Here is a 27975-nt window from a genome sequence, read left to right as displayed (position 1 = left end):
ATCTTCACATGACTTTTTTTGCATTGGTAAACATTCTTACCTGACATAATCAGGACTATGATGAGTAGGTTAATTAATTTTTAAAATAATCTTTTAATTTTTCAGTTACAGTTGACATAGGTTAGTCTCACGTGTACAACTTAGTGATTAGACATTTAAAATATATTTTTTAATTGATTTCAGAGAGGAAGAGAGAGGGCAAGAGAGATAGAAATATCAATGATGAGAATCATTGATTGGCTGCCTCCTGCATGCCCCCCACTGGGCCCAACATGGGCCCTGACAGAGAATTGAACCGTGACCTTCTGGTTCATAGGTTGATGCTCAACCATTGAGCTACGCCAGCTGGGCTGGTTAAACACTTATATAACTTAAAAAGTGATCCCCGATAAGTCTAGTACCTATCAGACACCAAACATAGTTATTATATTAACTATATTCCCTATGCTGTACTTTACATCCCTGAGACTGTTTTTATAGCTGGCAACGCTAATCCTAACTCTAAGCTTGCCCCCTTTTCACCCATCTCCCCAAACCTGTCTTCCATCTGGCAACCATCAAAATGTTCTCTGTATCTATGAGTTTGTTTCTCTTTTGTTTGTTCACTTGTTTTTAAAGTTCCACTTATATAAGTGAAATCATATGGCATTTGCCTTTCTCTGACTTTTAACATAATACTTTCTAGGTCCATTCATGTTACAGATGGCAAGATTTCATTCTTTTTATGGCTGAGTCATATTCTGTTTTATATATGTACCATCTCTTTATCCATTCATCTATTGATGGATATTTAGTTTGCTTCCATATCTTGGATATTTAAGTGATGTTGCAATGAACACAGGGATGCATATGTCTTTTCAAATTAGTGTTTTGGGAAATACCTAGAAGTGGAATTGCTGGGTCCTTCTTTGTCTCTTGATATATAGCCTTTGTTTGCTTTAAAGACTATTTTGTCTGGTATAAGTATTGCTACCCCACATTTTTTGTTTTGTTTCCATTTTCATAAAATATGTTTTTCCATCCCTTTAATTCCAGTCTAAGTGTGTCTTTTGATCTGAAGAAAGGCTCTTGTAGGCAACATGTTGATGGACCTTTTCTTTAAAAAAAAAAAAAAGTTTTTATTGCTTTTTAGAGAGAGAGGAAAAGAGAGGGATAGAGAGAAACATCGTTGATCGGCTGCCTCCTGCACGCCCCTTACTGGGGATTGAGCCCACAACTGGGCATGTGTCCTGACCAGGAATCGAACCGACCTTTCAGTGTACAGGATGACGTCCAACCAACTGAGCCATACAGGCCAGGTTGCTATCTCCTCTTTTATGTTTTCTGTCTCTTTGTTAAAGTTCTCACTGAGTTCAATGAGCATCCTTATAATCAATATTTTGAACTGCACATCTGGTAAATTGCTTGTCTCTCTCGTTCAGTTCTTTTTTTTTTTTTAAAATATATTTTATTGATATTTTACAGAGAGGAAGGGAGAGGGATAGAGAGCTAGAAACATCGATGAGAGAGAAACATCGATCAGCTGCCTCCTGCACACCTCCCACTGGGGATGTGCCCGCAACCAAGGTACATGCCCTTGACCGGAATCGAACCCAGGACCCTTCAGTCTGCAGGCCGACGCTCTATCCACTGAGCCAAACTCGTTTCGGCTCTCGTTCAGTTCTTTTTCTGGAGTTTTGTCCTGTTCTTTCATTTGGAACATGTTTGTCTCCTCATTTTGACAGCCTCCCTGTATTTGTTTCTCTTTTAGGTAAGCTGCTATATCTCCTGGTCTTAGTAGTAGGTGCCAAGTGCAGTCTCCTTAGTCATCTGAACTGGGTGCTCCAGGTGTACCCTCCTGTTGTAGTTGAGCCTTGATCACTGTTGGCACATCAAGGAAGAAGTGATCCTCAGGCTGATTGGCTGTGAGGACTGGCCTTGACTATAGCAGAGGAGCTGCTGTGCAGGGCCTAACGCAGCCTTGGGGGCAAACTACGGCCCGCGGGACGGATCCGGCTGTTCTATCCGGTTCTCTTGCTCTCCCCTCCGCTCCTTTACTTTGAATTTATATTAGTTCACACAAACACTCCATCCATGCTTTTGTTCCGGCCCTCCGGTCCAGTTTAAGAACCCATTGTGGCCCTCGAATCAAAAAGTTTGCCCACCCCTGGCCTAATGCCACAGAACATCATTCACTTTAGCAGGGCTTTGATGCTTGCTGAGTCAGCCTTTTGGTATGTCATTTGTGGAGGTGGTTGGGTTGTGCTCTGGTGTGGTATAAAGCTGGCCACTGGGCGTGCTGATTCTGGGACCCCTTGGGAAATAAAGGTCGTCAGCCACTGCCTATGTCCTGGGGCACTTGTATGAGCTACCAAGTTATCTGCAGATGGCTGCTACTTGTGTTGGGCTTGGAGGTACCTGAGAGAGGCTAATCTGTGAACTAAGGCCAGCTGCACTAGTGCCAGGCTTGGGTCTGCTTAGCAAAAAATATGGGGCACAGAAGCCAGATGCTGCTTGTATGCGGTTTGTGAACCTTTGACAGATTTTGGGAAAGCCTGACAGTATGGAAAAGCCACTGGAACCAACTTGGGTGGGCCTGAATGTTGAGTGGGGTGGGGTCTCAGAGAATCAATCACCAGGGCAGAGCAAATAGTATTAAGTATTTTGAGACTCAAGACAAGATATAGTGCCCCACTGTGCCCACAGGGGGACTTAGCAAAGGAATAATGACTTCTGCCAGTACTTCTGTGTGGGAGAAAGCTGCCCCCCAGCTCTAGCCCTTGCCTCAAGGCCAGACAATTCAATTCCTCCCTGTATGTCCCTGGCACCTTTCACATTGCTGCCTCAACTATGGAGCTCAGAGCAAGTGAGCCCAAGTAAGCCTGTGCACTGGGTCTCCAGCAGCTTTTTGTCTCCCTCAGTCACAATCCTCACTCGTTTCCACAGCCAGAAGTTACGGGGACTTCTCTTCCCAGCGCTGAAACCCAGGGCTGAGATTCCTTGCTCCTCAGAGGGGACGACCTCCCCAACTGAGATTTCCCTCCTGATTTTTAACCGCTACATGTGGGTGTGGGCCAAGCTTGTTCAGTGTCTCCACTTCTTCTTATCTCAATGTGATTTCCTTCTTTATATTAGTTGTAGGATTTCTATTCAGCTAGATATTAAGTGGTTCTCAATGATGGTTGCTCTGTAGTTTGGTTGTAATTTTGATGTGGTTGAAGGAGAAGGCGAGCATAGCGTTTACCTATGATGTCATCTTCACATCTGTATTATTATTTTTAAATATATTTTTATTGATTTCAGAGAGGAATGGAGAGGGAGATAGAAACATCAATGATGAGAGAGAATCACTGATCGGCCACCTCCTGCACACCCCCTACTGGGGATCAAGCCCACAACCAGGCATGTACCCTTGACTGGAATCGAACCCAGGACCCTTTGGTGCACAGGTCGAAGCTCTATCCACTAAGCCAAACTGACTAGGGCTGTATTATTATTAATTAAATAAGTTGTTAGTGTATCATGCCACAAACACTTCTGTTTCCACTTAGTTGCAGAAAAAGTCAGCAGAAAAAAGAAACACTAGCTAGCAGAGAAGGTTGGACCCACTCAACTCACAATCTCATTTTAGTGAGAGGTAAGGTGTGATGCTCAAAATCTGCTGGTAGTCCTGGATTCTATTTCTTCTGCAAAATATTCCCTACATAGGAGACACAGCACTCTTACTCCATGACTTCTAGGAAAGAAAATGCAAACTCACTGAGTCAGTATTAAAGCTTGTGTCTTGACATTCTTTGGGTACTGCCTGGTCTGCTTTTATTGTTCCACTTGATGCTTTTAAAGTGACAGTGAGCTTTTATACTCTCATGGATGATGTCAGGTATCTATCTAAAGATTTATAGCTTGACCAGAAGTCAAAGGGGTAGGTTAATTTAAGACGTTGTTTTAAATGAAGAATCATAAAAAAAGAACATACACATACCTCAAACATTTTTAACTTAAAACATATTAAAGTACATTAATGCACTAACCTTGTGTTAGAAGGCCAAGGCCTTGTCTCTGAGTGTGGCTCCAATGATAAGAGTTCCACATCCTCTTTACTAGATAAATTACACATGGTATTCCATTTGTAATTTACAATGTGGGTTTCTTTGAAGTAGAATAAGAACCAGAAGACACATCAGCAATCAGTATGCAGAATCCTTCTGATAAAAAACATATTCTCAATGGCCTCTATTTCACTTTTTACCCACCCCTAATTCAATAGCCATTTTAAAAAAAAATGCTGTTAGCAATTCACCTTACTAAGTCTTTCCAAAAATGTTCAACTTAGTTTTCATAGAATTCACCTTTTTTATACTAACTTCAATGTTTTACATGCTATCTAATAAAATTATATAATTACATAAAGTACAGTAGATATAAACAGGTTTCAACTGATTCTTTATCAACAATATGAGAAACAAAAAAACCAGCCCTGAATATCTGGAAACTGCTTGACACAGCTAGGCCTCAGTGATGTCTGAAGCTGGCTTGGGGCACACAACAAGGCCATGTTATTCTCCTGCTGGACATAAACAATCTCACAAAATATCAACATCAGACAAGGTCACTCTGAGACCATGAGAAAGTGAGACAAAACAAGAAACACTTCAAAATTTTGTCTGAATATGGACAAAAAACAAGGTCAGTGTGCAACCTACAGAATACCAAACATCCTCCTCTCATGGCTAACATGTGACTGCTACTCCCTGGCAGGTGTAACTTTCATTTCATGCTAGTCAGCCCTCCCAAATAAGATTTATTAAGATATGCAAAGAATAGCCCCACAGTCTAATAATATCCAATCCAAAGCAAAGCCCCGCTTCCTCAAACCCTTCCCCAAATTATCTAATACAAACCCAAATCATGTAAGTCCTTATGAATATTCTTACTGAGACACCCCATAGTGTGCACACTCCCTTCCTACAATGAATAATGAGCCCAGCTTGTTCAACTACAGCTGTGTTCCCAGTGGTCTGTTGCTGGAGGCACTGACCAGGCCGGTCAACTGGCTAAAGCAGAATGTGGGACCACAGAACAGAAAACCAACAGTATCACTTAGGATATTTACCAACAAATGAAGAGCATCAGTTAATCTGGAGCTGGTTAAGCAAGCTTCTACCACATTTCCTTAAGTTCATTTCCTAGAAGTAGAAATACTGGGTCAAAGCAGAACTTTTTAAGATTCTTGATCTTGGGGCTTCCAGTCAAGATGGTGGAATAGGAAAATGTATGCAGTACTCGCATCCACCTACAACCACATCAAAATTACAACTAAACTACAGAACCACCATCATTCAGAACCACCTGAAATCTAACTGAATAGAAGTCCTACAATTAAGGATATACAGAGGAAGTCACATCAAGACTGTTAGGAGGGGTGGAGACACTGAATGAGCTGATCCCACACCCACATGTGGCGGATAAAAATCAGAAGGGAAATCTTGTCCACAGAGGAGCAAGGAGTCCCAGCCCCACACCAGGCTCTCCAGCCCAAGGTTACAGTGCTGGGAAGAGAAGTCCCCATGACTCTGACTGTGAAAACCAGTGGAGATTGTGGCTGAAGTACAATTAGGCTCAGGCACTAGAGTCCCGATGAAGTGAATGCTGCTCTGTGGAGTTGCCCCTGCACCGTGGGGTGGCCCTTTCATGGTGATTGTGATGGCCAGTCCTTGAAGGGATCAGCCTGGGGGTAAATCCCTCTTATTGACATGCCAATAGCAATTAAGGCTCAACTATAACAGGAGGGTGCACACAGTCCACATGAAGGGGAGGCACACCTAGAACACCCAGCTCAGGTGACCAGTGAGGCTCTACAGGACACCTGCTACATAAGGCTAATCTACCAAGACCAAAAGACATAGCAGCTCTAGCTAATACACAGAAACAAACAGAGAGGCAGCCAAAATGAGGAGAAAAAGAAAGATGTCCCAAATGAAAGAGCAGAAAAAAACTCCAAATAAAGTGAAGATAAGCAATCTATCAGATGCAGAATTCAAAACATTGGTTATAAGGATGCTCAATGAACTCAGTGAAAACTTTAACAAAGAGGTAGGAAACATAAAAAAGGAGATAGATTTCAAAAAGGAGGAAGGACCATGTCTTTTTTTCACCTAGTTAATGTCCTCAAAGTTTATCAGTATTGTCACATGTGTCAGAATTTCCCTTTTTAAAGGATGAATAATATTCTATTGCATGTATAAGACATTTTGTTTATCCACTACCTGTAGGTAAACACTTGTATTGCTTCCACCTTTTGGTCAATAATGAATAATTCTGCTATGAACTCATGTTACATAAATACCTCTTGAGACACTTTCTGTTATTCTGGGTATATATCCAGAAGCAAAACTGCTGGTATATATGGTAGTTCTATTTTTAGTTTTTGAGGAACATTTTCCTTAGTGACTGCACCAGTTTACAGTGCACAAGGATTTCAATTTCTCCACAACTTTGTCAACGGTTTTTAAAACATATTTTTATTTATTTCAAAGAGGAAGGGAGAGTGGAAAGACAAACATTAATGATGAGAATCATTGATCAGCTGCCTTCTGCACACTCCCCACTGGGGATCAAGCCTGCAACCTGGGCATGTGCCCTTGACTGGAATCGAATCTCAGTCCGCAGGCTGACGCTTTATCCACTGAGCCAAACCAACTGGGCTGTTTTGTTTTTTTATAGTAGCCATCCCGATCGATGTGAGGAGATATCTCATTGAGGTTTTGATTTTCATTTCCCCAATGATTAGTGATGTTGAGCATATTTTCATATTCTTGTAGGTCATTTATATATCTTTGTTGGAGAAATGTCTAAGTCCATTCCCTTTTAAAATCAGATTATTTGGTGTGCTTTGGTTGTTGAATTATAGGTCCTTATGTACTGTGGATATTAACCCCCTATTTGCATGTATTTTCTCCCATCCTATACCTTGTCTTTTCACTCGGTTACTTACCCTTTGATGCACAGAAGTTTTAAATTTTCATGTAGTATAATGTATGTATTTTTTACTTTTGTTGCCTGTGCTGCTTCTGGTGTCACAGCCAGAAATCACGGCCAAATGCAGTATCATGAAACTTTTCCTCTATGGTTTCTTCTAAGAAAATACAGTTTTAGGTCTTACAATATTTAGATCTCTGATCAATTTTGAGTTAATTTTTGAATATGGTATAAATTTAGGGTCCAGCTTCATTTTTTGCATGTAAATATCTAGTTTGAGAAAACATCATTTGTTGAAAAAACTGTCCTTTTCCCATCAATGTTCTTTGTACCCTTGATTAAAATTATTGATTATATAACTTTTAAATGTATGTTTGCATTTGAAATATAAGCATACTTCATAACACTACAGGATGAAATCTGTACAGTATTATACAAAAAAAAAACTTTTTCATATGCGAGTAGAAAAGTTCAAGAAGCAAGAAAATATTTTAATTGTAAAAAGTTTTCATTTAAAATATAAAAGCTAATAAATATTTAAATATGAGATTAATCACTATTGAGTTTCAGATAATTAAAAATACATCTGATTCACGCTTGCTGTACTTTTCTGAAGGATTTCCAGGATGTATTACCAACTTCTGATCTGCAATATTTTGCAAGTATAGAGTGAAGGGCTAACGTAGGTTTACAGTTGTGAGCACACAAATACAAAGTTTATTCTTGTATTATTTATTAATTATCGTATTGTTTTCCATATGAATAACTGTAAACCTACTTTTGCCCCACCCTGTATTTTGCATGTTTTTATAAATAAGCTCTTACAATTCTATTTTAAATACTGAACTCACAATATAATTCTCAACTTAGCACAACTTTCCATCCAACCATTTACTTCTATTTATTTCCTTGGGAGAGTAAGTACAATATAAGGGATCAAGAGAGTTCAATATACAATATGTATGCTATAGTCCATTTATAGCATTTGTCTTCATTTTGATGAAGTAGCTACTGCTATAGCATCCTATCTAATAAAAGAGTAATATGCAAATTAACCATCCCTCCGCTACACCCACAAGCCAATCAGGAGCGAGTATGCAAATTAACCCAACCAAGATGGCTGCGGCCACGGAGCAAGCAGGAGGCTTGGGTTTCCCTGGCAATGGAGGAAGCCAAGCTTTCCGCACACCCTGGCCAGCCCAGGCCTCCACTCAAGGCTATAAAGTTTCAATTTTAGAAGATAAATAAATCCCAACAAAAATGGCTGCGGCCACAGAGCAAGCAGTAGGCTTGGCTCTGCTGAAGGCTACAAAGTTTCAATTATAGAAGATAAAGAAATCCCATATACCAGGGCCTCCGCTTGGGTTGCTGGAGGGCGTGGCTGGCCTGCAAACCACCACAGGCCCCTCGCCCAGGCTGCCCCATACCCCAAGGGAACCCCCACCCTGATCCAGGACAACCTTCAGGGCAAACGAATTGGCCCCCACCTGTGCACCAGGCCTCTATACTATCTAATAAAAGAGTAATATGCAAACTGACCATCACTCCAACACACAAGATGGCTGCCCCATGTGGACGCAAGATGGCCGCCACAAGATGGCCAGCAGGGGAGGGCAGTTGGGAGGGACCAGGCCTGCAAGGGAGGGCAGTTGGGGCGATCAAGCCTGCAGGGGAGGGCAGTTAGGGGTGACCAGGCCAGCAGAGGAGGGAAGTTGGGGGCGACCGGGCCTGCAGGGGAGAGCAATTGGGGGGAGCAGGCCTGCAGGGGAGGGCAGTTAGGGGCAAACAGGCTGGCAGGGGAGCAGTTAGGCATCAATCAGGCTGGCAGGGGAGTAGTTAGGAGGTGATCAGGCTGGCAGGCAGAAGTGGTTAGGGGCAATCAGGAAGGCAGGCAGGTGAGCGGTTGGGAGCCAGCAGTTCTGGATTGTGAGAGGGATGTCCGACTCCCTGTTTAGGCCCAATCCCAGTAGGATCAGGCCTAAACGGGCAGTCGGACATCTCTCGAGGGGTCCCAGATTGGAGAGGGTGCAGGCTGGGCTGAGGGACACCCCCCCCCCCCCGTGCACAAATTTCGTGCACCGGGCCTCTAGTATAAATATAACACTGTCTAACCAATGTTTCTTGTTTTACACAGGTAACTGAACATATTATGTTACAGAAGTTTTACCAAAAGTATATTGCTCTATTATATTTCTAATTATCATTTTAAAGGAGCTTCTAAAGGCTCTGTCATTGGGTTGGTTTTAGTCATTAACAGTTTTTATTCCTGTATTCTTTGCAGAAAGTACAAAAATGGAATTGTAGGCTCAGGATTAATCTTTTTTTTTTTTATAAAATATATTTTATTGATTTTTTACAGAGAGGAAGGGAGAGGGAGAGAGAGTTAGAAACATCGATGAGAGAGAAACATCAATCAGCTGCCTCCTGCACACCCCCTACTGGGGATGTGCCCGCAACCAAGATACATGCCCTTGACCGGAATCGAACCTGGGACCTTTCAGTCCGCAGGCCAACGCTCTATCCACTGCGCCAAACCGGTTAGGACGTCAGGATTAATCTTAAAGCTCTTCTACATTTTATAAGATCAGGAAAGAAGGTTAGGTGGCTTATTCATGTTAACATACCAGAATGAAGAGTGATGAGAGGAAGCCTGGCTGCCCAACACCCAGCTGGATACTCTCCCCATGAGAGACGCTGTCTCCAAATAGTTATGTTGCAGGTACCATGTCACTGAAAGTTATCTCTCTACTCTCTGCTCAAAATTATAGGAAACGTAAAAGACTTCTTCATCATAGAGTGTTCTACTGAGAATATCTGGATAGAGAAGATGGCAGTATAAATTTTCAGCAAGTCTTAAGTCTACTTGCAAAGATAACTGCCAAGAGAAGACTTATCTTAAATCTATCAACTTCTTCCAGACAGAAATTCAAAGGGTAGAGTAAAATTTGGGCAGTGGGAACAAAGAGGTCTGCCATGGCCATTTACTCTGAGTTCATCTAAATTAAATAATGTCATAGCCATACTGATGGCCCTTGAGCTTCACATCCCTAAATAAACAAAAATGGAAAAAATTCTAATTTAACTGCCATTATTATCTGCTACATTAAGAAAAATAATCTTAATTGCTATGTTTTTTTTTTTGAAAAGAAACATGTTATTGATTTTAGAGAGAGAGGAAGTGAAAAGGAGAGAAAAATTGATGTGAGAAAGAAACTATTATTAATTGGCTGCCTCCCAGGGACCAAACTGGTAACCTGGGCATATGCCCAAAATGGGAATCTAACCAGCGCCCTTTCAGTGCATGGAACAATGCTCAACCACTGAGCCACACCAGCCAGGGCTGATTGCTATCTTATTGAAACACAAGATTAATCTCACATGAGCCATTAAGTCATGAAGGACCCAAAGGAGAAGTGGGCAGTGGCACAGCCAGCACTAGGGCCTGGAAAGAGAACAGCTGGACAGAAAGCAGAAAGCACCATGACAAACTAACATCTATAAGTACCGGGAAGACAGAGTGGCAGAAAGCAGGAAGAGTTTAACTCCTTAGTTCCTCACTTGCTGCTTCCTTTCCCAGATCACTGCTTAGTTAACAATTCAACTAAGTTGTAGAGGCAGAAAAAGAAAGAAATTATAGTAAACACTGAGTTGGGGGAAACAGTGGTTATTAACCTTTTTTATTCTCAGGATCCCTTGACATTTTAAAAATTGAGGACCCCCAAAATTTACTTATATACCTATAGATAGCTACAATATTAAAGATAAAAATAATTACATACAATTCATTTAAAAATAAAAATAATCTCATTATATTAATATACTTATTTTTGTGAAAATATTATATTTTCCAAAAAAAAAAAAGTTAGTGAGGAGTGTGACACTGTTTTGTGATTTTACAAATGTAAAATATGTCTGACTTCAACCGGGCACAGCTGGTGTGGCTCAGTGATTGAGCATTGACCTATGAATGAACCAGGAAGTCACAGTTCAATTCCTGGTCAGGGAACATGCCTAGGTTGTAGGCTTGATCTCCAGTGTGGGGTGTGCAGGAGACAGCTGATAAATGATTCTCTCTCATCATTGATGTTTCTGTCTCTCTATCCCTCTCCCTTCCTCTCTGAAATCAATAAAAATATATATAAAAAAATAAAAAGACAACCAGATTCTCAAACCTATATTTATATTTGTCTGTTGCAATTTTGATTGATGTACATGGCAAAAATATCCAAACTCACAAAGATAGATAGTTGAAAATGGTAAGAGTATTCTAATAGCCTTTCCAGGCTATTATGAAATGTAATCATACATTACTACATCAAAACTAGACAAATGGTAGCTTCATAAACTTTAGTTGCAATGTAGAACCTGAAAACATATCAATGAACTTTTTACCTTATACTACAGTAAATCCATTGGTCTAGTATGCACACTGAATGAATCTTTTACTCATGTATAACTTTATAAAAGCTTGCATTGGTCATTGGGAAAATGCTTGTTCACTGAGTTACACAGATTTTCCAAATGCGAACAGATTTCATCAGATAATAGTTTTTAAAGCACACACATTAATACCCACTGACCTCATCAGAAATCTTTTAGGCTTTGGGAAGCTGTCAAACTCAAAGTGGCAGATACTAATGTCCAAACTGTAACCTTCACTTGAAAATTCAATGGTAACAAATACTGTCAGCTGTTCTCTTTGAAGTGACAGGTTACTTCACTCATTTTCAAGAAAATATCTGCCTACTACTGAATAATCAAGTCTGAATAATCATACTTTTTGCCCTTTCTAATAAAAATGATGTTTCATGGAAAGAAAAAAAAAGCAGCTAGTACAGCTCTCCACCAAAGCCAGTGCACAGGTGTGTTTCCTTGAGCCACGAACTTGGTGTAGAGTGTGCTTTATATGTGCTTCCCTTTATCACAAAACAGCAAGACAATATGAAACTTCAGGGATTAGGACTGAATAAAATTAGTATTTTATACACTATATCAAGGACATTCTTAAGTGAAACTGGCTTCCCTTTTTTTCTAACTTAAACAGTAAATGAGGACAGTAAAGGACACATGACTGCTGGTGTTCTTTGGCTCCACAGTAAAAAGATAAATAACATTATGAAAATAATTTTGACATTATGGACCTCCTAAAAGGATCTCAAGAACACCCAAGGATCCAGGGGCCGTAATCTGAGAACTACTTTAAAATATCTTTACTTTTGTGTACTGGCCAGGTGGCTTAGTTGGTTGAGCATCATCCTGTACACCAAAGGGTTTGGGTTCAACCCCCAGACGGGGAGGGTGCAGGAGACAACTGATCAATGTTTCTCTCTCACATTGATGTTTCACTCTTTCTCCCTCCCTCTCTCTCTAAAACCAATAAAAAAACATCTCTGGGCCCAGCTGGTGTGGCTCAGTGGTTGAGCATCGACCCACGAACCAGATCATGGTTCGATTCCTGGTCAGGGCACATGCCCGGGTTGCAGGATCAATACCCACGAGGGGAAGTGAAGGAGGCAGCCTATCAATGATTCTCTCTCATCATTGGTGTTTCTCTCTCTCCCTCTCCCTTCCTCTCTTTGAAATCAATAAGAACACATTTAAAAAAAAAAACATTCTTGGGTAAGGATTAAAAAAAATCTTTTAACTTCTGGCAAAGATGGGATCCACTAGCTCCTATATAATGTAAATAGCAAAAAATCTAAGCAAAACAAAACTCAAAAATACCCTCTTACCTTTGCCAAGATTAAAGACAAATGGTTCATTTCTATCATGACTGGAATCAAACTTCTTTCCATTTGACAATTTTCCATTGTAATGGACATAAACTTTATCTCCGATCATTGGTGTTTCCTCACTATTCCCCACTCTTTTGACAATCTAAAAAAGACAAACATCAAGAAAAAGGAGGTGGAACTTTTTAAACATCTAACCAGAGAATGAAAAGATTACAGACCATTTCATGTCACCCAGGCAGATTTGCAAATAATTACCTGTCTTTTCTAAATGCTCCCCTCCTACTTCTCTTAAAAACCTGCACTATTAGAAAATTGTCCTATTCTACTCTTAATCTTTAATACTACATTTAATCTTGTTAATAACATTACTCCCTCAAAATAACTTACCAACAGAACCTGCTTCCTTGGTTTAATGCTCCCCATGCTTTGAATTAAAATATCTCAAAACACAGAGCTAGTCCATATACAAACTGAATTAGATAAAAGATTAGTAGGCTTTCAAAAACATTCAAAAAGAAGTCTAAAGCAACATTCCAAAGGTGAGGTTTTATTTATTCCCTCCTTTGCTAAAAAGATTAGCTTCTGACTAGATTCTACTAGTTCGATTTAATTTCAAAAAGCCCAATTTCCTGGTGTAACAGGTTACCCTTCCTATTATTTGAATATTTAATGTATAAAAACACAAAGTGACTGCACAGTTTGATATAATACTGAATAATTTATTTTCTAGTAAAGGAAATGCCTAAAAAAAACCCTCCAAGCTGCAAAATATTTAGCTATTGTAAAATCCAGTTTACTTATTTTGTTCTTGGCAGAGCAAGCCACTAATGCAATTGGTCAGTCCTGGGAAAAGAAAATCAAATTCAGGCATGTTGTGGTGTAATTTATTATGTCAATCACCTATGCTAACGTAATCATTTTATTAGAGGATGATAGCTAATGTCTCAAGAACATCTTTTTTGGGGAAGGGTCTGAATTCAATTATTACCCTAGCCAGTTTGGGTCAGTGGATAGAGCATCAGCCTGCGGACTAAAGGGTTCTGGGTTTGATTCTGATCAAAGGGCACATACCTTGGTTGCAGGTTCCCCGCACTGATCAGGGTGCACGCAGGAGGCAACCAATTGATGTGTCTCTCTCATATCGATGTTTCTCTCTCCCCCTGCCTTTCCTTCCACTCTCTCTAAAAATCAATGGGGAAAGAAAAAAACATGAAGGTTCCTTAAAAAATTAAAAATAAAACTACCAGCAACCCCACTTTTGTATATAAACCCAAAGTAAACAAAATCACTATCTCGTAAAGTTATTTGCACTCCCATGTTCATTGTAGCATTATTCACAACAGCCAAGCCTTGAAGTGTCCATGGCTGAATAAATAAAGATGTGATACACACACACACACACACACACAGGAATATAGTGTGCACATACAGAGGAATATTATTCAGCCACGAGAGAGAAGGAAATCATACCATTTGTGACAATATGGATGTATTTTGAGGGCATTATGCTAACTGAAGTAAGCCAGACAAAGAAAAACACAGTCATAGCCCTTAAATGTTAAATTTAAAAAAAGTTGAACTCTCAGAAACAGCAAGTAAAATGGTGGTTGCCAAGGGCTAAAGGGTGGGGCATATGGTGAGATGTAAGTCAAAGCATATAAACTTTCAGATATAAGATGGGTAAATTCTGAGGATCTAATGTACAGCATGCTGACCATAATTAACAACACTGTATTATATACCTGAAAGTTGTTAAGGTATTAGAACTTAAATGTTCTCACTACAAAAAAGAAAAAAAAGGTAATTATATGAGGTGATGGAGGTTTAACTAACCCTACTGTGATAATCATTTTGAAACATATAAATGTATCAAATCACATTCTACACCATAAATTTACATAATGTTATAGGTTAATTATGTCAACAAAATTGGGGAAAATGATTATAATTTTAAAAATTAAGAGCTACTTAAAAAAATCATTACTGCCCTTCAAGGACTTCGTTTTGCTGTGGAAATCTGAAGTGATTCCACAAATTGCTTGCTGGTGTGCACAGCTATCTTAACTCCCTGGTAGCCATTCACCCATCTGCCCAATTACTTGTTCACGTCCTGGAAATGCAGATTCAAAACTGTTGCAGGGGAAAATGTTTCAAAAAAAAATTAACCTAAAAGAAATCACTTGATATTCTAGAAGTGCTCATGTTCATGAACTACATGCAGTATGTGGGAGGCTGAGCCCCACCCAGAGAGAATCTGCATTTCCAGGACTGTGAACCAGTAATTGGGCAGATGGGATGAATATGGTAGCTACCAGGAAGTCAGGTATTGTGGTATCACTTCAAGTTTCCACAGCAAGACAATCTTGTACCAAAATCTGGAGTTGCTCTAAAGCTATAATCTAGTCTCAATTCATTTAAAAAAAACCGTAAGGTCCACAATATCATTTCATGTTCTTTGGCCAGTTACTGACTTCAGAGCTGCCTTGGTCTTTCAAAAAAAATTTATATATATATATCTTAATAAGAGAGATTACCATGGGCGTGGCACCGTACTAAATGCTTTATGTAATCCTGATAACCCTATGAGCTAGGTAGTATTATTATTCCCCACAAATAGGTTAACTAAACTGCTCTAGGTCACACAGTTAGTAGACCTAATCAATCATAACAAAAGCCTGAGGCTCCATACAGTAATAAATGATATGATTTTAAAAAATTTACAATCTCAAAATGTTTCTTACTAGCCTTACAAAACTAAAAATATTAGTTTACTACAGGCCCAGTGCATGGATTTGGGCACTGGTGGGGTCCCTCGGCCTGGCCTGCGGGGATTGGGCTGAAACTGGCTCTCCGACATCCCTCGAGGAGTCCCGGATTGTGAGAGGGCGCAGGCCAGGCCAAGGGACCCCACTGGTCATGCACCGAGCCTCTAGTATGCATGTAAGATCTTTGGTTAATCTCTTCCCGCCCTCCCCCCTCCTCCCTTCCCTCTGAGATTAATCAGTCTGTTCCATGTTTCTATGCCTGTGGTTTCCGCTTCTGTGTTAAGCATTTGCCCCTTGGTGGTCAGTGCACATCATAGCTACTGGTTGAACAGTCATCCGGTCACTTAGGCTTTTCTATATATAGATAGATGCCCTAGAACAAAGCAGAAACTGAGGCAAGTTAGGGACTATGTTTTCTGATGAGTGCTCTGAAAATATGAAAGAGGAGGGAAATGCTGAGGACAGCCTACAGAATCACACTGTCTCAAACAATGTAGTGGAGTTTGGGATAAGTAATTTATATAGCCAGAAGGTTGAGAAGCCATCTGAAAGAAGGTATTATGATATAAACCAACAGCATAAAACCCTTATTATAATTCTATAGTTGCAAGTTTCCAAAACTTGGCTTGGCACACAGCAAGATAATAGTAAAACATGTATATTCAGAAGAGATTCAGAAAAAAGCATTCACAAAAGCAACATTAGACAAAACAAACTAAAAAAATTCTGATTTGTTACAGCGGACACAAGAAAATATCAAAACTTGAGCTTAGAGGTAATAGGATGTATAAGATAATCTTTTCAGCAAAAAAATTGAACAATTACACAAAATGTGTATATATAACAACAGTGTAGGAGAAATATCTTAATATGCTAAAGCCATTTAACTTCTCAGCTTCAGTGTATTCACTTATATGGAGTATAAATATCTATTTTCCATATACCAAGAGAAACTCTGATTTTCTTACAAGACCATTGTGAGATACAAAAAAAAAACAAATGCAAAAATGTTTAACTACAGAGTGAAAAATATATACTGTTTTTAAAGGAGGAAAGCTAATTCAAAAGTAAGATGAAACCTCAAAAAATATCTTTACTAGAATAAAAATGGTGACAAACAAGTACCTATCAATAACTTTATTTTTTTAAATAAATCTTTATTCATATTATTACAGGTGTTCCTCTTTTTTTTCCCCAATAGCTCCCCTCCACCTGATTCCCCACCCCACCCCATGCCCTTACCCCCCGCCACTGTCTTCATACATAGGTGTAAGATTTTTGTCCAATCTCTTCCTGAACCCCTCACATCCCCTTCCCCCTGAGAATTGTCAGTCCACTCCCTTTCTATGTCCCTGATTCTATTATATTCACCAGTCCATTCTGTTCTTCAGATTTTTTATTCACTTGATTTTTAGATTCACCTGTTGGTAGACATGTATTTGATGTCATTTTGTTGTTCATAATTTTTATCTTTACCTTTTTCTTCCTCCTCCTCTTCTTAAAGAATACCCTTCAGCATTTCATGTAATCCTGGTTTGGTGGTGATGAACTCCTTTAGCTTTTTCTTGTCTGTGAAGCTCTTTATCTGACCTTCAACTCTGAATGATTGCTTTGCTGGGTAGAGTAATCTTGGTTGTAGGTAATTGCTGTTCATCACTTTGAATATTTCTTGCCACTCCCTTCTGGCCTGCATAGTTTCTGCCGAGAAATCAGCTGACAGTCGTATGGGTGCTCCCTTGTAGGTAACTAACCGTTTTTCTCTTGCTGCTTTCAAGATTCTCTCTTTGTCTTTTGCCCTTGGCATTTTAATTATGATGTGTCTTGGTGTGGTCCTCTTTGGATTCCTCTTGTACGGGGTTCTGTGCGCTTCCTGAACTTGTAAGTCTATTTCTTTCACCAGGTAGGGAAAGTTTTCTGTCATTATTTCTTCTAATAGGTTTTAAATATTTTGCTGTCTTCTTCTGGCACCCCAAAAATTCGGATGTTGGTACGCTTAAAGTTGTCCCAGAGGCTCCTTACACTATCTTCATATTTTTGGATTCTTTTTTCTTTTTGTTTTTCTGGTTGGGTGTTTTTTGTTTTCTCATATTTCAGATCTTTGGTTTGATTCTTAGGGTACGTTGATCTATAGTTGAGTTTCTGTATATTCTTTATTTTAGACAGTGTATGCTTAATTTCTGACTGGTCCTTTTCCATTTTTTTGGCATTCTCATTAAGGTCCTTGAAGGTCTCATCAAGTTTCTCGGCGGTTTTTAGAAGATTCTTGAGTAACCTTATAAATGTGGTTCTGAACTCTATGTCATCCAGTAGTTTGCTTTCCTCCACTTCTTTCATTCGTGACATGTTTCTTTGTCTCGGCATTTTGCTGCTTCCCTGTGTTGATGGAGTGGCTTTGTGTGGTAGGTGACCTATAGGGGCCAGTAGCTCAGCCTCCCCAATCACCTGAGGTGGACACTCTTGGTACACCCCTTTGTGGGCTGAGTGCAAAGTCTTGGTGTAGTTAAGCCTTGATTGCAGTTGGTACACTGGGAGGAATTGACCTCCAGGCCAATTGGCTGTGAGGACCCGCTGTGTCTATAATGGAAGAACTGCTGCACCGGAGACACGCTTATGGTACAGGACTTGTTTCAGTGGGGCTTTGGTGCTCACTGAGTCTGCCTCTTGAATGTGTCACTTATGGATATGAGGAGTTGAAATCTGGTGTCTCACACTGACCACTAGGTACACTGGCTTCTGGATCTCCAATGGGGTGCAGGTCAGCTACTGTCTGAGGCCACCCAGCAGGAGCTACAGCGAGAACTACAGTTTTCTCCTCTTTGCTTGGGGTTTGGAGGTTTTGGAGCTGTCTGACCCGGGCTGCAAGTTTGCTAGGTTAAGCTGCAATAGGGCAGGCCATTCATATGCTAAAGCCACTGCTTGGAGCTTGGGTGGGTTTGTAGATTGTGCGGGGCGGGGTCTCAGGGCGTCACTAGGCTAGGGCGTGGCAAACAGCGATGGCAACCAGTAAGCCGGCTCTTCGTCTCCAACCGCGTCTCCGTGTCCTGCGCCCCAGCACAATAAACAATTATTCCTGCCCGCAGCCCTGCAAGCAAGCCTCCCTCACTTTCCGACCCGATGGCAGACAGTCCAGCTTCTCCCCATAGAAGTTTGGGTCCCCCGCGTCTCCCTAGAAACTGGAGTTCGGAGTAATCGGGAGCTTGTCTCCCTTCGGGTTGAAAAAAGTAGCGCTCCCAGTCGCCCGTTGCCAGCCCGATTCGCGTGCCTCTGTACCTCAGCTTTTCAGCGCTTGTGCACCTCTCAATGCTGTTTTCTCTTTCCTTCTAGTTGTAGAACTTCCACTCACCCAGCTTTCCCGTGGTTCTGGGTGATAGACGTTTTGTCTTTTAGTTGTAGTTTTGAAATTGTTGTGCGAGACAGCAGTTTAGGTGTTTACCTATGCTTCCATCTTGGATCCTCTCCTCAATAATAACTTTAAATGTAAATGGATTAAACGCCCCAATCAAAAGACAAAGGGTAACTGATTGGATAAGAAAACATGACCCATATATCTGCTGTCTACAGGAAACCCACCTCAGAAAAAAAGACGCACACAGACTGATGGTGAAGGGATAGAAAAAGGTTTTTCAGGCAAATGGAAATGAAAAAAAAAACCTGGGGTAGCAATACTTATATCTAACTAATTAGATCTCAAAGTGAAGGACATAACAAGAGATAAGGAAGGCCACTTCATAATACTAAAGGGCTAAATCCAACAAGAAGAAATAATTCTGGTAAACATATATGCACCCAATACAGGAGCAACCAAATACATAAAAAAAACTCCTGGAGGATATCAAGGGAGAGATTGAAAGCAATACAATCATAGTAGGGGACTTTAATGCCCCACTATCACCATTGGACAAATCCTCTAAACAAAAAATCAGCAAAGAAACATCAATCCTAAATGACTACTCACTAGACCAGATGGAATTAATTGACATCTTCAGAACATTTCACCCCAAAGCCATAGAATATACATTCTTCTCAAGAGCACATGGGTCATTTTCAAAGATAGACCATATATTCGGTCACAGGCAAAGTCTCTTCAAATTCAAGAAGAATGAAATCATATCAAGCATCTTCTCAGATCACAATGGCATAAAACTGGAAATCAACTACAATAAAAACAATCCAAAAAAAATCAAACACATGGAGACTAAACAGCATGCTATTAAACAATGACTGGGTTACCAGAGAGATCAAAGAAGAAATAAAAAACATCATGGCAACAAACAACAATGAAAACACAACAATCCAAAATCTATGAGACCCAGCGAAAGCAGTCTTGAGAGGGAAGTTCATAGCTCTACAAGCCTACTGCAAAAAACAAGAAACAATGGTAATAAATTACCTAACCCAACAACTCAAAGAGTTAGAAAAAGAGCAACAAGAAAAGCCCAGTGTAAGCAGAAGGAAGGAAATAATAAAGATCAGAGCGGAGATAAACGACAGACACCAAAAAAAACAATACAAAAGATCAACAAAATCAAGAGCTGGTTCTTTGAAAGGATAAACAAGATTGATGAACCTCTAGCCAGGCTCACCAAGAAGCAAAGAGAGAGGACCCAAATAAACAAAATCAGAAATGAAAGAGGAGAAATAACAACAGACCCCACTGAAATACAAAGGATTGTTAAAAAATACTACGAACAACTCTATTCCAACAAACTGGACAACCGGAAGGAAATGGACATATTCCTAGAAAAATATAACCTTCCAAAACTCAATAAGGAAAAATCTAAACATCTCAATAGGTCAATAACTATGGAAGAAATTGAAGCAGTCATCAAAAAGCTTCCAGCGAACAAAAGCCCGGGGCCAGACGGCTTCACAGGGGAGTTTTACCAAACATTCAAGGAAGAACTAAAACCTATTCTCCTCAGATTATTCCAAAAAATTCAAGAGGAAGGAACACTTCCAAGCTCCTTCTATGAAGCCAGCATCACCCTAATACCAAAACCAGATAAAGACAACACAATGAAAGAGAATTACAGGCCAATATCCCTCATGAACATAGATGCCAAAATCCTCAACAAAATACTAGCAAATCAGATCCAGCAGTACATCAGAAAGATCATACACCATGACCAAGTAGGATTTATCCCAGGGATGCAAGGATGGTACAATATCCGCAAATCAATAAACGGGATACATCACATAAACAAATTGAGAGATAAAAATCACATAGTCATATCAATTGATGCAGAAAAAGCATTTGACAAAATCCAACACCCTTTCTTAATAAAAACTCTCAATAAGGTGGGAATAGAAGGATCATACCTCAACATAATAAAAGCCATATATAATAAACCCACAGCCAACATCATATTCAATGGGCAAACACTAAAACCATTTCCCCTAAGAACAGGAATAAGACAGGGACGCCCACTCTCACCACTCCTGTTCACACAGTACTGGAAGTATTAGCCATTGCGAATAGACAAGAAGAAGAAATATAAGGCATCCAAATTGGAAAAGAGGAAGTAAAACTGTCTTTATTTGCAGATAACATGATATTGTACATAGAAAACCCTGGAGGCTCCATCAAAAAACTATTAGACCTAATAAATGAATTCGGCAATGTAGCAGGATACAAAATTAACACCAAGAAATCTATGGCATGTCTATACACCAATAGTGAGCTTACAGAAAGAGAGACTAAAAAAGCAATCCCATTTACCATTGCACCAAAAAAATTAAGATACCTAGGAATAAACTTAACTAAGGAGGTAAAAGACCTACATGCGCAAAACTACAGGACACTGAAAAAAGAGAGAGAGGAAGATGTAAACAGGTGGAAGAATATACCATGTTCATGGATTGGTAGAATCAACATCATTAAAATGTCCATACTACCCAAAGCAATCTATAGATTCAATGCACTCCCCATTAAAATACCAACAGCATATTTCACAGACCTAGAAAGAACTCTCCAAAAATTCATCTGGAATAAAAAAAGACCCCAAATAGCCACAGCAATCCTGAGAAAGAAGAACAAAGTAGGTGGGATCTCAATACCAGATTTCAAGCTGTATTACAAAGCCACTGTTCTCAAAACAGCCTGGTACTGGCACAAGAACAGACATATAGACCAATGGAATAGAATAGAGAACCCAGATATCGACCCAAACCACTATGCTCAATTAGTATTTGATAAAGGAGGCATGAATATACAATGGAGTCAAGACAGTCTCTTCAATAAATGGTGTTGGGAATATTGAACAGAAACATGCAAAAAAATGAAACTAGACCACCAACTTACACCATACACAAAAATAAACTCAAAATGTATAAAGGACTTAAACATAAGACAAGAAACCATATAAATACTAGAGGAATCCACAGGCAGAGAAATCTCAGACATACGCCGAAGCAATTTCTTCACCGATACCGCTCCTAGGGCAATGGAAGCTATAGAGAAAATAAACAAATGGGACTACATCAAAATAAAAAGCTTTGGCACAGAAAAAGAAACCATCAACAAAATAACAAGAAAGCCCACTGTATGGGAGAACATATTTGCAAATGTTATCACTGATAAAGGTTTAATCTCCAACATCTACAGGGAACTTACACAACTTAATAAAAGGAAGATAAATGATCCAATAAAAAAATGGGCAACGGACCTAAATAGAAACTTTTCGAAAGAAGACAGAAGGAAGGCCAAGAGACATATGAAAACATGCTCAAAGTCACTAATTATCCGAGAGATGCAAATCAAAACGACAATGTGTTACGACCTGTCTGAATGGCTATCATCAACAAATCAACAAACGACAAGTGCTGGTGAGGATGCAGAGAAAAAGGAACCCTCGTGCAATCTGGTGGGAATGCAGACTGGTGCAATCACTGTGGAGAACAGTATGGAGTTTCCTCCAAATATTAAAAAGGGAACTCCCATTTGACCAAGTAATCCCATTTCTAGGAATATATCCCAAGAAACTAGAAACACCAATCAGAAAGGATATATGCACCCCTATGTTCATAGCAGCACAATTCACCATAGCTAAGATTTGGAAACAGCCTAAATGCCCATCAGCAGATGAGTAGATTAGAAAACTATGGTACATCTACACAATGGAATACTATGCTGCAGTAAAAAAGAAGGAATTCTTACCATTTGCAACAGCATGGATGGAACTGGAGAGCATTATGCTAAGTTAAATAAGCCAGGCAATGAAAGAAAAATACCACATGATCTCACTCATTTATGGAAAATAAATAACACTATAACTTGATGAACAAAAAGATAGATACAGAAGCAGTAAAGCATCGAACAGACTGTCAAATTACAACGGGAAGGCTGGGGATTGTTGGGGAGGGGGTGGGAAGAAATCAACCTAAGGACTTGTATGCATTCATATAAGCACACCAATGGACACAAGACACTGGGGGGGTGGGATGAGGGCATGCGACAGGAGGTAGGGGAGGCTGGGGAAGGTCAATGGGAAAAAAAGAGATACATGTACTACTATATGTAATACTTTAAACAATTAAAAAAATAAAAATAAAAATCTACATGTAAAAAAAATATCTTTACTATACACTGGTACACTATTATAATAATAAAGAGCTAATATGCTAATGGTCCGGACACCGTAACATATAATGACCAATTGCAGGAGGCTGCCTGCGCATGCAAGGGGGGCGGGGCGTTGCTCCAGAGACAGGGCGGAAGCTGGGAGGTGCTCAGAGGAGGCGGGACCATCCCATGCTGGGGAGGGCCGGGGTGGGAGCCCATAGCGCCCCTATCACCAGTCCTTCGCCACCCACCGCTCGCACTCAGGGCGTCCTGCTGCCCACCTGCCAGGGGAAGGAACACAGCGCAGTAGGCAGAAGGCTTCCACGCTCTTCTCTGGTGCCATGACGGGGCAGAGCTGCCGCGTTGCTCTGGAGACAGGGCGGAAGCGGGGAGGTGCCTGGCGAAGGAGGGACCAGTCGGAGCAACTGGAGGGACTGAGGGTGGGGCTTGAAGCGGCCAGAGAAGGCCAGAGGGGTCGGGGGTTGGGCCAGGTGTGCTGGAGCTCTGTGTGGAGAGGTTTGGGTGTCAAGGCAGGGCAGCGCCGCGCAATTTCGCGCACTGGGCTCCTAGTTTGTATATAAAAACAAACCCTTGCCTGGCCAGGTGGCTCAGCTGATTGAAGTGTCTGTCGCCTATACACCAAAAGGGTGAGGGTTCAATCCTCAGTCAGGATGAGTGTGGGAGGCAATGGATTAGTATTTCTCTCTCTCTCAAATAAAAAAAATCAATAAACATATCCTCTGGTGACAACAACAAAACAACGAGTCCTTTTGAACTTTGCAAACTCTTTTTTTTCCTTTAAAAAAGTCTTTTAAATTGTTATTGGCTAGATTTAATATACTGAAACATTATATTAAAATAATACATTTGTATACACTTGGAAAACAGAAACCACCTTTTGGAGTGAGACATAACTTGGACCTGAACCCCAGATCTGCATTTACTTATACATATGATACTGGGCAAGTAATTTACCTAGCTGGGCCTCAGTTCACCATCTATAATCTGGGATTAAAAATAAACCTCAAACCCTGGCCCGTGTGCTCAATGGTTAGCGCTTTAACCCTCACACCAAAGAGTCATGGGTTCCATTCCCAGTCAAGGGCATGGGCCTGGATTTCAGGTTCGATCCCTGGCCCCAGTCAGGGTGAGTATGGGAGGCAACCCATTGATATGTCTCTCTGACATTAATGTTTCTTCTCTCTCTCTTTCTCTTTCCTTCTCCCTCCCTTCCTCTCTCTGAAAATCAATGGCAAAATATCCTCAAGTGAGGATTAATATATATATATATGTAATAAAATAAATAAATAAACTTCACGCTATGAAATAAAAATTTAGCGGTAATGTTTGGCTGGGCCTCAGTTTCACCATCAATAATCTGGGATTAAAAATAAACCTCAAGTTATGAATGAAATGAGAATTTAACCGTAATGTTTGGCACTTAGTAAGCCTCAGTAAACATTATCCTTCTCCAGACCACCCCCTCAACACACACACACACACACACACAAGATTTTCACAAATAGTAAATTTCCCTTCATATCATTCATCCTTGTGGCCTCACCTTTAATACTCCTCTATCTTTTTTAGAGGTAATATCCTCTCCTTGTTCAGCAAAAGCTGCTGCTGGGTTTTCTCCATTGTTTTTGGCACCTTCATCAGTAGTCATTGTCTTTTATAAGTTGAAAACCTGCTGAGAAGAAACATATTTTAGGAAAAATATCACTTCCTTATGCATCATAAAATGCTCCCAGGAACTGAGCATTTATGACCTGACCTAAGATTTACTTAGGGGCAGTAAGGTTAAACACTGAAAATAAAAACAAACAAAAACACAAAAACATTCACTATGAGCACATGTTGATGTCATAAGGCATATAAATAAAACATCATCCAACTCTTCAATTTCCCATCCAGATCTGGTCCCAAATTAGATAGCAGTATACAGTAGGTTTGGTAGTGATTATATTCCTTAACATAATTACATTTTGAGAACCAGTGCTTTCAGAACTTTGAAAACATCCTTTTCCTACAGCCACATTCTTGACAGAATTAAGAACTTATCAAGTGATCTGATAAGAGAAATTTCAATTTAATCATTATCAGAAATAATCAGGCTTTGGAAGCTGACAGATCCCAGTCTGAGTCCTAGCTCCAGCAATCTGTCTGATATTTGCAAACTTACTTAATGTCACACTGAGCTTCAGTTTCACATCTGTAAAATGGACATAATACATTGCTCATACAGTTACTGTGAGACATTAATAAAATAATGTATGTTAAGAGATTAGCACTGAATCAGAACTTAAAAATGTAAGCATTAATTATGATTACTATTAGGTCTTCTATAGGGTCACATTTTTCATTTCTTGCTCAAAAATACCTACAGAATGAGGCTCTTCCCTAGCGTGATATTCAAGGTCCTTCAAAAGCTGATCCTAATCTATCTTTTAGGTCCAGCTTCCACTACTTTCTTTTACTTTTTAAAATGCAGCTCATGCTCTAGCCCAGGGGTGGGCAAACTTTTTGACTCGAGGGCCACAATGGGTTCTTAAACTGGACCGGAGGGCTGGAACAAAAGTATGGATGGAGTGTTTGTGTGAACTAATATAAATTCAAAGTAAAGGAGCGGAGGGGAGAGCAAGAGAACCGGATAGAATAGCCGGATCCGGCGCGGGTGTAGTTTGCCCGAGGCTGCTCTAGCCAAACCCAGGCCAATTCCTCTTCCATAACAATCCCTGTGCTTTCCCATCTCCAAGCTTTTGTCATTCTTTTTCTTCCCCAAACATTCTCCCCCTTCAAATGCTCCCTCCATCAACCTTGACCTTATACTTGGAGGTGGTCTGCCCTTTTCTGTACTTACTTAGCTCTTCCCTTGATTTGCTGCCTAAAATATATTCATAAACAGATTTGTTGGATTTAAAAGATCCTTGAGAGTATGGGCTATACTTTTGTTTATATATAGACTAGAGGCCCAGTGCACAAAATTCGTGCACGTAGGGGGAGGGGGACCCTCAGCCCGGCCTGCACCTTTTCGCAATCCGCAATCTGGGACCCCTCAGGGGATGTTCGACTGCTGGTTTAGGCTGGATCCCACAGGGATCACGCCTAAACTGGCAGTAGGACATCCCTCTTTTTTTTTTTTTTTAATATATTTTATTGATTTTTTACAGAGAGCAAGGGAGAGGGATAGAGAGCTAGAAACATCAGTGAGAGAAACATTGATCAGCTGCCTCTTGCACGCCCCCCACTGGGGATGTGCCCGCAACCAAGGTACATGCCCTTGACCGGAATCGAACCCGGGACCCTTCAGTCCGCAGGCCGACGCTCTATCCACTGAGCCAAACCAGCTAGGGCAGGACATCCCTCTTGCAATCTGGGACTGCTGGCTCCTAATTGCTCGCCTGCCTGCCTGATCGCCCCTAACCACCTCTGCCTGTCTGCCTGATTGCTCCTAACCACCTCTGCCTGTCTGCCTGATTGCTCCTAACCACTCCGCCTGCCTGCCTGATCGCCCCCAACTTCTCTGCCTGCCTGCCTGATTGCCCCCTAAATGTTCACCTACCTGCCTGATCACCCCTAACCACCTCTGCCTCGGCCTCCAGTGCCGCGGCTTTGTCTGGGAGGTCGTCCGGAAGGTTGTTTGGCTGTCCAGTCTAATTAGCATATTGTGCTTTTATTATTATAGATTCCTTAGAATATCTCTACCTTTCAAATGAGTAAGACAGAAAGGACAAAGAATTTGGAGCTCCTTTCAAACTATTTGATGATGACTACTTTAACTTCTTATACTAATAAGCCTTTTCCCCCTACCTGTGTAAGTACTGGTAGAATAACCTTAATATCTACTTTCACAGAGGGATCTTCTGTATTAAATGGTATAATGTGTATTTTTAAAAAATGTATTTTTATTGATTTCAGAGAGGAAGGGAGAGGGAGAGAGATAGAAACATCAATGATGAGAGAGAATCATCAATAGGCTGCCTCCTGCATACTCCCTATTGGAGATTGAGTCCGCAACCCTGGAATGTGCCCTGACAGAGAATCAACTGTGACCTCCTCGTTCATGAGTTGACACTCAATCACTGAGCCACACCAGCCCAGCATAGTGTGTATTTTAAAAGTCTACTATCCCAATGTTAGCTCTTAGTATTATCAGTCACCTGAGTGATGGACATTTTTTTCATGCAAGGCAAATCAATGTTACCAAAGGCTAATTAATAGATGAAACAAAGCACACCTGACTAGTTACTGCCATGATTAATTCCATACTGCTCTCCTGGTTGAGCAGGGAAAGTCAAGAATTAGTCACCCCTATAGCTATTTCATAATAGGCTTAAAATGATGCACGGCTCCCTAAAGTCACCTGCTGGATCTTCTTGCCTACACAGTCAAAAAGAGCTATTTTACACTTGTGAAAATGTCTCAAGACAACTAAAACTATATTGTAGTATTTTAACTCATTTCCAATTGACCTAAATTTATTTCAGTGTCAACAAAGACACAAATCAAAGTTTGCTGTCCCCCAAAATCTCAGAGAGAACACAAAAAACCAGGGGCTAAACCCTTTTGCTTTATCTTCTAGTACAGTTTATGCCGAATACAAAAGATCCAAATGCTTGGCTCAGGGTAAGGGAAAGGCCAGAACAAAGCACTCTCAAACAAACAACAACAAAAATTAAGTATCTAGTTGCATGGGATGCTTGGCTAGATAATTAAGAAAAGTAGATGAACAGGGCTGAGTCCCAGCGTCTAGAAACCTTCCCCTTAGAACAGACTTCTGTGATGCACAGAAACTTGTAGAAGGCACCTCAAAAACAACGGGTAAAATCTTTTAACTATTTTGGAGGTCATGGATTATATCCCTGGAAAAATACATACACAAGGGGGTAGGTTGGGAGAGGGGGAGGAGCTGCTGCTTCACAGATCCATCAACAGAATCCCAAGGGAAACCCTG

The 27975-nt window shown here is 40.4% G+C and overlaps 1 protein-coding gene across 14 annotated transcripts in view; it reads right to left on the bottom strand.

Annotated features, from left to right (window-relative positions):
* The window catches only part of FKBP5 (FKBP prolyl isomerase 5), a 154692-nt gene that overhangs the window by 41427 nt on the left and 85290 nt on the right, over positions 1–27975 (bottom strand). For 6 of the 14 annotated variants that reach the window (XM_080664979.1, XM_080664981.1, XM_080664982.1 and 3 more), the window contains 2 exons: positions 24583–24708; positions 12690–12834 (listed from right to left, as the gene is read on the bottom strand). In XM_080664979.1, coding sequence (XP_080521105.1) covers positions 12690–12834; positions 24583–24687 — 250 coding nt within the window. In that variant the 5' untranslated portion in view covers positions 24688–24708. Of the gene's footprint in view, positions 1–4010; positions 4185–5092; positions 5166–12689; positions 12835–24582; positions 24712–27975 lie in introns of all 14 variants that reach the window. The other 8 variants (XM_080664974.1, XM_080664975.1, XM_080664971.1 and 5 more) reach the window with 5 other exon arrangements.

This window comes from Plecotus auritus, assembly GCF_963455305.1.
Source record: "Plecotus auritus genome assembly, chromosome: 4".
In the NCBI taxonomy this organism is placed as follows: Eukaryota; Metazoa; Chordata; class Mammalia; order Chiroptera; family Vespertilionidae; genus Plecotus; species Plecotus auritus.
The sequence above is the reverse complement of the archived record's forward strand: the minus strand, read 5'-3'. Positions and strand labels throughout refer to the sequence as shown.